The sequence below is a fragment of the Papio anubis genome, chromosome 13 (assembly GCF_008728515.1).
Source record: "Papio anubis isolate 15944 chromosome 13, Panubis1.0, whole genome shotgun sequence".
Classification (NCBI taxonomy): Eukaryota; Metazoa; Chordata; class Mammalia; order Primates; family Cercopithecidae; genus Papio; species Papio anubis.
Genome location: NC_044988.1, coordinates 62,771,735 through 62,783,870, shown reverse-complemented (window position 1 = coordinate 62,783,870; position 12,136 = coordinate 62,771,735). Strand labels below are relative to the sequence as shown.

At 44.9% G+C, this 12,136-nt stretch overlaps 1 protein-coding gene across 3 annotated transcripts; it reads left to right on the top strand.

Moving 5' to 3' along the window:
• The first annotated feature begins 4,206 nt into the window (after positions 1-4,206).
• LOC101002660 (protein FAM205A) lies at positions 4,207-10,661 on the top strand. Of its 3 annotated transcripts, XM_031654310.1 has the most exons (5): positions 4,209-4,462; positions 5,073-5,118; positions 5,645-5,705; positions 6,732-7,365; positions 8,185-10,661. In XM_031654310.1, exons 1-5 carry the CDS (start codon positions 4,319-4,321, stop codon positions 10,480-10,482), a joined length of 3,183 nt encoding a protein of 1,060 aa, XP_031510170.1. In that variant the 5' UTR covers positions 4,209-4,318; the 3' UTR covers positions 10,483-10,661. The 3 variants fall into 3 exon arrangements, with proteins under 3 accessions (XP_031510169.1, XP_031510170.1, XP_031510171.1); XM_031654309.1 differs by having other exon boundaries at positions 4,207-4,462; positions 6,732-10,661; XM_031654311.1 differs by lacking the exon at positions 4,209-4,462 and having other exon boundaries at positions 5,076-5,118; positions 6,732-6,838.
• The last annotated feature ends 1,475 nt before the right edge of the window (positions 10,662-12,136 follow it).

Below are 12,136 nucleotides of genomic sequence, written 5' to 3'. Positions count from 1 at the left end.
GCTAAAAACCATCCTGGGTAACACAGGAGACCCCCATCTCTACAAAATAAAAATTAGCCAGGTATGGTGGCATGTGCCTGTGATCCCAGCTACTAGAGAGGCTGAGATGGGAAGATCGCTTGAGCCCAAGAGATCAAGGTTGCAATGAGCCATAATAGCACCACTGAAATCCAGCGTAGCAACAGAGTGAGACTCTGACTCAAAAAAAAAAAAAAAAAAAGACCCACAGAAACCATAAAATAAAAGACTAATAAATTCAACTACATAAAATCCAAAAATTTATGTGTGGCAAAAATTCATCATAAATATCAAATGACAAACTGAGAAAAAGTATTTCTGATACATATATAGTTAATTTCTTAATATTAAAAAACACTTATACATCCACAAGTGATTTTTGCCCAATAATCTGTGAGCTAAGAATAGGAAAAGATATTTCACAGAAAAGAAACAAAAAGGTGATTATTGTAGCTTCAAACAAATTTATAAATATATAAAATACAATTTTTCACTTCTCATATCGACAAAGATAAAAAATTTGATAATAATTGAGTCAACAAGCATAGGAAGACAGGCACCCTTACAGAGTTTTGGTGAGATTGCCAATTCATACAACTGATAGGCAATTATGCAATATCAACATTTAAAATATACACACTCTTTGACCCATTGATTCAACTCTTAGGAATTTCTCCTAGTTATATACTCATACCAGTGTACAAGAACTTATACACATGAGGTTCATGTCAGTGTTATTTGGTAGAACAAAAAAACTTTAAAGAAATATCCATGGATATAGGATTGAAAATAAGTTATGTTATAGTTTTACCAAAGAAGACTGTACAAACATTAAAGAAAATTATATACAGGAGATATATTCATAATAATTAATAGTAAAACAAGAAAAGGGAAAACAGTATCTAGCATGTTTCTATTTATGAAGAAAATATATCAATTTATTTATGCTTCCCAGGCTAAATTAATTCTGAAAGATACATGAGTATTGAGGAAACTCTCCAGGAAATTAGTTTGGGGGGCAAAGATTTCTTTGTGGAGTAATACCCCGTAAGCACAGACAGCCAAAGCAGCAAAAATGGACAAATGGGATCATGTCAAGTTAAAAACCTTCTGCACAGCAAAGGAAATCAACAAAGTGAAGAGACAACCCCAGAATGGGAGAAAATATACTTACAAACTATTCATCTGGACAAGGAATTAATAACTAGAACATATAAGGAGCTCAAACAACTCATTAGGAAAAAAAATCTAATAATCCTATTGAAAAATGGGCAAAAGATCTGAAAAGATATTTCTCAAAAGAAGACATGCAAATTGCAAACAGGTCTATGAAAAGGTGCTCAACGTCAGTGATCATCAGAGAAATGCAAATCAAAACTACACTGAGATATCATCTCACCCTAGTTAAAATGATTTTTATCCAAAAGACAGGCAATAATGAATGCTGGCAAGGATGTGGAAAAAAAGAGAACCCTTGTACACTGTTGGTGGGAATGTAAATTAGTACAGCTACTATGGAGACCAGTATGGAGGTTCCCCCCCCAAAAAAAAACTAAAAATAGGCTCATGCCTGTAATCCCAACACTTTAGGAAGCTGAGGTGGGGGGATCACCTGAGCCTAAGAGTTCAAGACCAACCCAGGCAATAAAGTGAGACCTCGTCTCTACAAAAAAAAAAAAAAATCCAAAAATTAGCTGACTATGGTGGTGCATTTCTGTGGTCCCAGCTACCTGGGAGGCTGAGGCAGGAGGATTGCTTGAGTTCAGGAGGCTGAGTCTCCAGTGAGCCATGATCACACCACTGCACTCCAGCCTGGGTAACAAAGCAAAAACCTGTCTTAAAAAAAGAAAAACAAAACTAAAAATACAACTACTATATGATCCAGCAATACACTGCTAGGCATATAACCAAAAGAAAGGAAATCAGTATGTTGAAGAGATATCTGCACTCCTATGTTTACACAATAGCCAAGATTTGGAAGCAAACTAAATGTCCATCAACAGATGAATGGATAAAGAAAATGTGGTACACATACACAATGCAGTGCTATTCAGCCATAAAAAAAGACTGAGATCCTGTCATTTGCAACAACATGGATGGAACTGAAGAACATTATGTTAAGTGAAATAAGCCAGGCATGGCAAAATAATTTGGCATGTTCTCATTCATTTGTGGGAGCTAAAAATTAAAACAATTGAACTCATGGAGATAGAGAATAGAATGATGGTTACCAGAGGCTGGGAAAGGTAGTGGGGTGGGGTTTGGGGGTTTGGGTGGGAGAAGGGCAAATGGTTAATGTATACAAAAATGTATACAAATGGTTAATGTATACAAAAAAAGTTAGATAGAATAAATAGGACCTAGTATTTGATAGCACAACAGGGTGGTTACAGTCAACAATAATTATTATACATTTTCAAATAACTATAAGTGTAATTGGAATGTTTGTAACACAAGAAACGTTAAATGCTTGAGGTGAGGGCTACCCCATTTACTCTGATGTGATTATTATGCATTGTATGCCTGTATCAAAATATCTCATGTACCCCATAAATATATACACTTACTATGTACCCATAAAAATAAAAACATTTTTTAAAAGAGAGACACATGATGAAGAAAAATAGGAGGAGATAAGGATGAGAAAGAGACAGCTGTACACCTCTTCTGCCTTTTAAATTTTGTGCCATGTATAAGTATGCTTACTTTAAAAAAAAAAAAAGTCTTAGGGATTGAAATAAAATAGATACAAAGGCCCTCCCTCCATCAAGAGGCCTCTATCCCTGATCCTCCAATCTTTCCCACAATTGCTCTCCAGTCCACCCTTCTGCGTTCTGCTAGAGATACACTGCATTTCTTATTGCCAAATGAACTCTATGGCCCATTCCCTAGTTTCAGCATGAGCCGGTAAGTTTTTCTCCCACCAGGAAGAGTCTTTTTACCCACAGCCTGCAAGGTTAAACTTAACTTCAACTACCCAGGAGCCCTCTCTGATGGCCATGATCCTCACTATGATTTCTCTTTTCTGAAATGGAATGTTTGTGGCCAGAGCCTTATAAATGAGTATAAAAGTCTACTTGTACTGATTGTTGGCTCTTGCTTTGTATGAATTAGTCTTGTCTTTGAACTACATTTTTAAGTATCTTGAGAGCAGAAAGCCAAGCTCAAATGTCTTTGTATTCTCAACACTCCCCAGCTTAGGGCTAAGCACATATTGGGTGCTTACTACATCTGCTGGGTGGGCTGAATACTGAGGAAGGACCAAATAGCCTCTTCAGAGATTTCGAGCCCAAAGGTTTCTTGGCCTGAGACCACCATTACCAGAGCAAGACTCGCTCAAGGAAATTCAGGAATACTGGGAATACTGAGGTATTGGAGGCATATCACAATATCTACAAAAGCTAAGCAGGTAAATCAATAGTCTGGCTATGAAAGTAATGGGCCCTGAAGCGGAATTGGAAAACACATGCCCTGCCTAAAAATTTATGAAATCCAGATTTGAGAAAAATAAACAACAACGAAAAAGACCTCCTCAGGCAAACGGCATACATCCAACCGTGAACAGCAACTAGTCACTTGTGACCCACAGTCAGAAGTGGCCGCTAACCCATCTCTGCCAGCGTTCATCTCCCTCAGCATGAACGTGCCTCCATGGAAGATAGCATTTACAATCTCTCCCAACCCATCTGCAAGCTTCAGACCACACAGACCAGATACATACGACCACTTTGGCCTCTCCCTACTACCCTACCACATCAGCCATGGTCCCTTTCCTGCTCCTCTGTTACTAATCACCTATTGCCTGAAACATCAAAGATCTTCATTTCCAAGCCATAACCAGACTCCACCCTCCCTAAATTCATGTATTTTCTCAGGTATATTTCCAAAACAAGTGGGAGAGTTAGTGGAGGTTCCTCTGGCCTAACCGCCCCTTCTCATAAGGTACCCCCTGTGCCAAAGCACTCAGTTCTCTGAGGATAGGTGACCACACAGTTGTGAAGGAGAGAGCTGAGCCATCAGGCTGGTATAGGGAGTGGAGAGTGAAGACGGACTAGGAAATAGACACTGCTTGTGGCACCTTCGGTGCTAGGCTCAAAACACCCTCATCTACAGACTGAATCACCACATGAGCATCCCTACTACATGTGCCTTATGAAACAGGAGGGCTTTGTGATGCAGTCCTAGTTCCATCCTCTGTGAGGTGGACATGACAAGGCCTAGTACTGGGAGTCATTAGGCACCAGAACTCTGAATGCCCAGATATAGGGATGGCTGATCTCATGCTAATGAGGTTTAGACCATGTTGAGTCCTACTTTTGTTCTGTGGGATGTTGGATATCCCTTATACACCTATGGGTCCATCTTCATCATTATTCTAATCATCTGGCAAGTGAAAAGGAGCCACCATGAATTGAGTTCGGAACCTAAAAGGAGCTGCTGCCGGGTAGGGCTATGATCCCAACTGAATTAAGCCTCAGATAAGAAGCTTATAAGTTCTTAGCATCCCCCCTTACAATCCCCACCCCACAATTTTTATAGCATACTTTCAGTTACCTTTGTGTAATACTTTTCTTCTCAGAGACTATAATTCCTTACCAGGCCCTTCCCGCAACATACTCTGATTGAAAAGCCAAGAACCTCTCTATTTGGCTTGGGTTGAGAACTAGATAATATGGAGTCTATTTTGCTGGATCTCGGAAGATCTCTGAATACGGGGAATTTTTCTGGTTGGCAGAAGTTCTTTTATTGTTAGAACCATTTACCCTTTCTTCTATTCTGCTTTTCCTCCTGTGTCATCCTCAGCATCCAGCAGTACTTCTCTGGGAATCAGATGGGAGATAGAGAATTTGGAAAAGCCTCCAAGTGAATCAGAAATAAGCAGAGAAGGAAAATGGGGTAAAAAGGTGGAATAGGCAAAGGAAATCCAGGAGAGTATATAAAATAGATAGATATATTGAAAGGGAGTGGAAAATGTATGTAAGTTTTGTCTCATTTTGGACATGAGAAAGAAAATGGTGTCCCAGCTTCACATTCTAATGTTTTTGTCTTTTAAGTGTCACCAAAAAGTCAGGCAAAGAGCTAGAGGTGCAGCATCAACAGGTAAAGTTCCAATCTCTCCTCTGACTCCCTTCCACTGTGGGTGTTTCCCATCAATCCTGTCCCTTTATGATCCCTGGAGCCAAGAGCCAGGTGCTCTGCCACTGAAGACTCCAATTCCCCAGACTGAAACTTCCATGGGTGGGAAATCATAACTCGAGAATGTTCCAAAATCCTGTACCTCAATGCCCTGGAAATGAAGAATTAAGAAAGTAGAGCAGATGTTCTTAATTGTATAACTTACTAGTATTATGACCCTGTGGAAGTCATTTCATCTCTCATTCTTATCCACAAAATGAGCAAAACACTGACAATCCTGCCTCATTCACATTGTGGTTGTAAAAATCAAATGAAATTAGATATGGGACATTGTGTTATAGTGATGCTGTACTCAGACATGCCTTAGAGTACTGACTTTTCAGGATTGTAGTCTTTTCTTGGTGAGAGTCAAAGGCCTTACTATTCAGCTTCCTATAGGATGCCTATGAAATTATCCCATGCCATGTAACACTGTCTCCTCGTTCCTCAGTTAGGAGACGTTCCCAGGAAGAAGCTGAGAAGCCACAGAAGCTGCTCTCCATCATTAAAAGGTGATCTATTGCTCTTTGCACTTTATCAACAACCAGCCTGGCCTGTGATGATTTCTTGATTTGGCCTGGGGCAGGACTAAGGAGAAGGATAATGGCTGGGAGGGAGACATACACAGTGGAAGCAGGGACACTGGTTGAGAGGGTTGCCAGGGAAGAGTGTGGATCACGTCTCAGGAGGGATGAGCTGCCCAGTTCAGCTCTGTGCTAGGGTAACAGCAGTTCTACAATTCAGGATTTTACTAGTGCATAATTCATAAAACATATTACATGAGGTGCACTCAGCCATGAGATAAGTTACCCAGCTAAGAGAATGGGTTTTGAAAAAGGAAGTCATCCTTGTCTTATTCTCTTTATACTCTTTCAAGGGAATAAAGCTATACCCTTTCAAGGGAAAATACCTGACACTGGCTAGACTGCTGACATGACCTCCTCTGGTTCTGTCTTTAGTGAGGCCAGTACTTGGGACACTCCTTAGACAGGAGTCTATTATTTTATCCTCTCCTTAAGAGCTCCAGAGAACAGAACTGGTTCCTGAGAGATGCTGGGTATAACATTAGGGGTACCAAATACCCCAGAATGCAGAAGTCCCACAAGGACCTCATTTCCCACAGCTTGGAAGTACTGAATACAGGCTTTGGATTTCTTAGCCTCAAATGAGACTGGTCTGGGTTCTAACTGGTGATGTTCCTGGTGATGCCCCATCAGCTAACCGCCTGGCTCCATTCTCCTAGTTCAGCTTTTCAACAAGGTCAACAGAGAACTGACTCCAGCTCCCAGCCCTCTCTGAGGGCCATGCCCTCCCATGGGTTGTCTGAAGGCTTGCCCAACAAGCTCCAGACCATCAGCCCAGCCCACCACAGCTTGCCAAATGGCATTTTCTTAGAAAGGAAAGTAGAGAGGTAGACAAGAAGATGGTATAGGCCCCAGGATTTTCAGGACTGGGAAAGGAGAGTGCCAACTCCAGCCCACACTCTTCCAAGAAGGCAGATGTCACTCCATTGTTAATTTTGCTGTTTCCCTTCCCAGCCAGGGCTGGCTTCCTCCGGAGGGAAGTGTGCGGCGAATCCTGTGTGCAGATCCCTGCTGCCGAATCTGCAATTCTGTGGCTCTGGAGATTCAGCAATTGCTGGCGGGTGAGAACAACCAGATCTCCCTGACTTTATCAGGGCCATTGCAGGTCTCCTCTTGCCTAGAGATGCTGTCTATGTCTAGTATGTCTTTAGATGAGTGTCTGGAGTTTCGTTCCTGGGACACCAGAGAGCTTTCACTGGCATCTGTAACCCCAACACTGTCACAATTAACGGATCAAAAATCTTTAACCCAGTCAGCTGCCCAGTCAACGTATGCAGATGGCATACAAGATTACTGGGCTGATCACCTCCAGCTAGGGCAGGAATTTCAAGTGCCAGATGTGCTCCGAGGCCCAAACACGATGGCTTCTTTAAGATTTGAGGAGCCAAGGGCTCCACTGAACCAGGAGATGATGCAAAGCAACCCCAGCCTTGTCCAGGGAAACCAAGGCCAGCATCACTTGAATTCCCAGGACTCCTTGCTGTCTCTGAACCCAGAAACCCTGAACACGACGCATCCAATGGCCTTGCATATGGTCCTCCCTGCCCACCTGCCATTTCTCAGTTCTGAAGTGCTGAGGCTTCTTGAGGTACATGTTAAAAAATGGGTGCATTTCCAGAGGTGGGGGCTCCCCAGACGAGTGGAGGAGTCCCTGAGGCAGCTAATGCCAAATCCACCATTGTATTACCAACCTGGAAATGACCAGCCAGTTTCTTTCAACCTGAATAATATTTCTCAGGTCTCTCTTCGTGGATTTGAGACCATTTCCCTCCAGACCTGGTGTTCATGTGTGGCTGGCCAGCCCATCCAGACCTTCTGGGTTTCTGAATGGTCCACTATGAACCCAGAACAAAGACACCACTGTCAGCAAAGCCCAAACCCTATGGCTCTAGCCTTGCCCTCTCCAGCCTTTAAAGCTCTAAGTAGCCCCCATCTACTGTCTGGGGGACAAGATAATGACTCAGGGAGTGATCTCCAGCAGAAATACAGTCAGCTATTCTGTGGGCTCCCTTCTCTGCACAGTGAGTCCCTGGTTGCCACTTTCATGGGATCTCAAGGCCTCCCCAAGAATGGAAAAGTGCCCAAGCCCCCCATGAAGGATCCTTTTCTCTTCAACAAGCTCTCCTTCCCCCAACTGCTCCCTAAAACTCCACCCCAGTTAGCCCCACGCTCTTCCCTACTTTCCCCAAATTGGGTGTCTCCATCTGACCATCAACAAGCTCAGATCAATGTCCCATTTCTGACTCTGGCCGAGTGTGAAGCCTTGGAGTGGCACCTGCTACAGAGGCAACTCCAGCTTCAGTGGGGCTGGCCAGCTGCCCTCCAGAGGTCTCAGCACACCCAGTGCCTCATGCAGCATGAGCCCTGTGGCAAAGCTCAGTCTCCTGAGACCATGACAACTTCCCAGCCAGGGAAGTCCATCTCAGTGCTCACCAGGGAGCTACTCTTCTTCCCGGAGCATGCCCGGAAGCTGCTGGAATTCCACATCCAGAAACAGTTGATTCACCATCGCTGGGGCCTGCCTCAGAAGATCCAGCAGTCCATCCATTTGCTCCTTACCTCCACTAACCAACAGACTGTGTCCTACAGCAGCACAGCCCTAGCCAATGTGAGCATCCCCCAGCCTGTAGCCCTAGAAGCCAACGGGGCTTGTGATGTGCTGTCACCCACTGTGGCCCCAGTGTCCATCCCCATGCCACACTTGTTAACCCAGGCCAAGGCAATATTGCAGAACCACATGGACTCCAAATGTGGACAGATCCACCAGGGCAAGATCCCTGCCTGTGTACATAGGTCCAGGGACTGCAGAATTCCTGGGGTCCTGGCAGTGGCTCCTTTACCCTGCATTCCCGAAAGCCAGGTCCTGGAACTGCAGGCAGCAAGTGACCCAGACCTACATCACAAAGTTATGCCCTGGATGCCAACGGCCCTTGATCAGCAGCAACAGGTCTTACCAGGTACTGTCACTCAACACCCTAAGCTGCTCCGAGTCTTGTCCGTGGAAGCCATCGAGAAACTGGAGACAACTTTACGGCACAAGTATCTGGCCTTCCTGTCGGGGCTCCCTGCTCTGTATTATGTGGCGCTCTCCAGGGCCCTGGCCCCGGCAGTCACTAGCCAATCTGTCATCACAGAGATGGTGCCTGCGCCTGTGGAAATCCCAGCAGAGCCTCTGACTCAGATGGTTGCATTTGAAGAACAGTGTATAAGCCTTGGGCCGTGCCCTCAAGGCAACAATAAGACTTGTACAGACGTTGCAAAGGAATTCCAGTCTGTAGTGCCGGTAAAAGGAACAATGGAGACGCTGCCTCTAGAAAGCCAGACACAACCTGCTAGCCCCCATTCACTCCAGACACATATCTTGACCAAACTAAACTTCCACCTGAGAAAAAAGGCCCTAGAGATACAATGGGGAATTCCCATTAAGGCAAGGGAGTCCAGGGAACAAACTGCTGCAGCACCAGAGAAGATATCCACACAGAAGTCTCTCGAAAATCTAAACCACCAAGGCGAGGCATTGCTCCAAGAACTGCCCATCCCACCAGACACTCTTCCTGCCCCTAATCCAGAATGGGTTCACCTTAAAGAACAGCTGGCCAATGAATTGAAGGCAGTGCAGCAGAACCAAAAGCAATCTAGTTCCAAAGCAGTACCCCATGGTTCTGCCCACTGGGTCTCCAAGATCTCACAACCCAGTGGGGACATGACAGAGACCCACATGCTTTGTGTTCGGGTGGAGGCCAGTGTGAACAAGCCCAGCACGGAGGAACCTTGGGGCGCTGAGCCCCAAAGCCCTGACAAGAGCAAGGACCCAGCCCATGTCCCCATGCTAGCAGGAAAGAGAGAGGACCCAGAGGAAACCAAAGCAGCCAGGGACCATGGAGAAGGGGATGAGGGGTTTGGGCACTCCTCAACCAGAGAAGAAAGATGCCCTGCTGAAGACCAGAGGCCAGCAGGGATGCTTCCAAACCAGACACCCCGAGGCTTCTGGCGATGGAGCCGTAGCTTTCATCTCGCTGATCCCTGTCAACACAGCTCCCAGCATCACCCTCAGCTTAAGCTCCCACAGCTACCTCCACGATTCCCTGGGGAGAAAGAATCTGACAATGACCTACAAGACAATCAAACTGAGCTAAATGTCATCCTTGAATCAGCGACAATTCCTGAGAATGCCCAGACTGTGGTACCCCGGGCTTCACAGAGTCAGCCTTTCCTGAGCCAACCAACTCAGTGTAAGCCCTTGCAGGGCCAGACTTTGCAAGGCCAGGTTTTACATGGGCAGGTGATGCCAGCCCATGCACAAAAGAAGCCCAGCCTTCCAGAGTCTAGCTTGAGAAATAAAATTAAATCTTTTCTGCAGCGTATTAACCCCAAGACAAAAGGTAAAGGGCATGAGGACTCCATGTTCTCAGCTGCAAAAGTGGCCAAAACCAAAAAAGAAAATGTTGCAAAGAGCCTGGCTCCAGCCAAGAGCGCTGTGGGGAGAAGTAAGACAGAGAAGCCAACAGGGTACTCCAAGGCCCAATCTTGTCCTTCTGAGAAGCTGGTGGGCCCAGCCTTCTTGGATGGTCCCCAGTCTCTAGACAATAAGCTCTGGCTACACTCCAGACAAGCTGGCTCTGCCTCAGCCCCGGGCCACCCCCGCCACTGCCCTCGTCACTGTCCTCGAGAGGCTTGTGCCACCAAACCAGGGTACCCACCCTAGCTCCTGACCCTCATTTGAGATAGAAACATTGGTCTGCTCAAGGAGAACATGCAGAGCCATGAAAAAGAGTTTATAGGCTCCCCAGCTGCTGCAGCCCTCCAGAGGACCAGTATGTCATTTCCATAAATGTGCAGGTGGGGCAGGGTGCCACCAGAAATACACTCTATATTTCTCAGCAATACGTTGTCTGTCCGCTTCTTGTCTCCGCTGTATTGTATTAAGGGAAGGTGTGAGGGAGGCTAAAAAGTCCTTCCTGTCTAGGGAAGGAGCTTTAGCTTACGTTTCAGATGGGTCACCATTCCACATCAAAGAAGAAAAGCCCTTATCTAGAGTGCACTGAAGCTAAAGGTCATGCTTGATTTCTGAACATTTACCATCCATCCCACCAGAATATTTTCCACTGTCCCATAATTCCAGGGCCTAGGAGAGTACTGAATGCATAGTAAGACCTTATATTAGTTGAATCCAAAGTCAGGGTTGTGGAGACAGACAAAGCATTGATCATTGTAATGGGGCTATGAGGTGTGTGGTAGAGCCACAGGAGGAAGTAATCAGCTGGTGAGGAGGAATCCACAATAAAAATTACTTTGAGAAGCATCTTGTTTTCAACAATTAAATATTTGAGTGCTTATTACATGCCAAGAACTATGCAAAACACAACCACGAACATGACACAGGCCTTGACCCAGTGGAGCTCATGATCCCATGGGGTCGACAGTCTATTACTCCCAAATTGTCCAGTCAAATTATAAACTTGAAAGTCCAATATTCATCTCAAACGATACAAAAATAAACAAACTGGTTTTCTGCCCTTCACCACCACTCAATCATGCATACCAAACCCACTCTATTCACAATATTTCTCACCTCAGTGAATGGTAGCTCCATCTTTCCAGTTATTTAGGACAGAAACAATGGTGTTATCCTTGATTGTTTTGCTAACCCACAGTAAATCCTATATCTCTACCTTCAAGCATGCATCGAGAAAATGCCCACTTCTCACCCTCTCTACTGCTACCATCACTCCAGTAGCATCATAACTAATCTCCCCATTTCATCCTGAGTCCATTCGACCAACAGTTTATCCTCAACACAGAAGCCTGATGGTCCTCAGGGAAGGTCCTGGCTTCAGATAATACACAGAGAGAGAAATAGAGAAAACCATGCAACTGGATAACACACCAAACAACTAAGTGTAAATGGAGACATCTAACGAGTGGGCCCTGAGACTCTTCTATGTTAAGAAACTGGAAAGTAAAGGAGGGACTAGTAAACAGAGGAAACTGACAAGCAGTAGCCAGTCAGATGGAAGGAAAACAAGATGAGTGTGTAATACTAGAAGCCAAACAAGAAATTTTTTCAAGGAGAGATCAACTGCATGAAAAGTTGCCAGTCAGCCAACTAAGATGAGGAGTGTTAGATTTAGCCACACAGAGATCATTCATGACCTTAAGAGGAGCAGCCTCAGGTGAATGATGGAGATGAAGGTGTGACTGGAGTGGATTCAAGAGACAGTGGATGGCTGGGCGCGGTGGCTCACACCTGTAATCCCGGCACTTTGGGAGGCTGAGGTAGGTGGATCACCTGAGGTCAGGAGTTCGAGATCAGCCTGGCCAACATGGTGAAACTCTGTCTCTACTAAAAATACAAAAAT

Coding starts and splice junctions, on each gene's coding strand:
- LOC101002660 (XM_031654309.1), top strand. CDS start 4,319: ATGTTGAGTCCTACTTTTGTTCTGTGGGATGTTGGATATCCCTTATAC. Junction 4,463..5,072: donor CTAAAAGGAGCTGCTGCCGG/GTAGGGCTATGA, acceptor TTGTCTTTTAAG/TGTCACCAAAAAGTCAGGCA. Junction 5,706..6,731: donor CTGCTCTCCATCATTAAAAG/GTGATCTATTGC, acceptor TTCCCTTCCCAG/CCAGGGCTGGCTTCCTCCGG.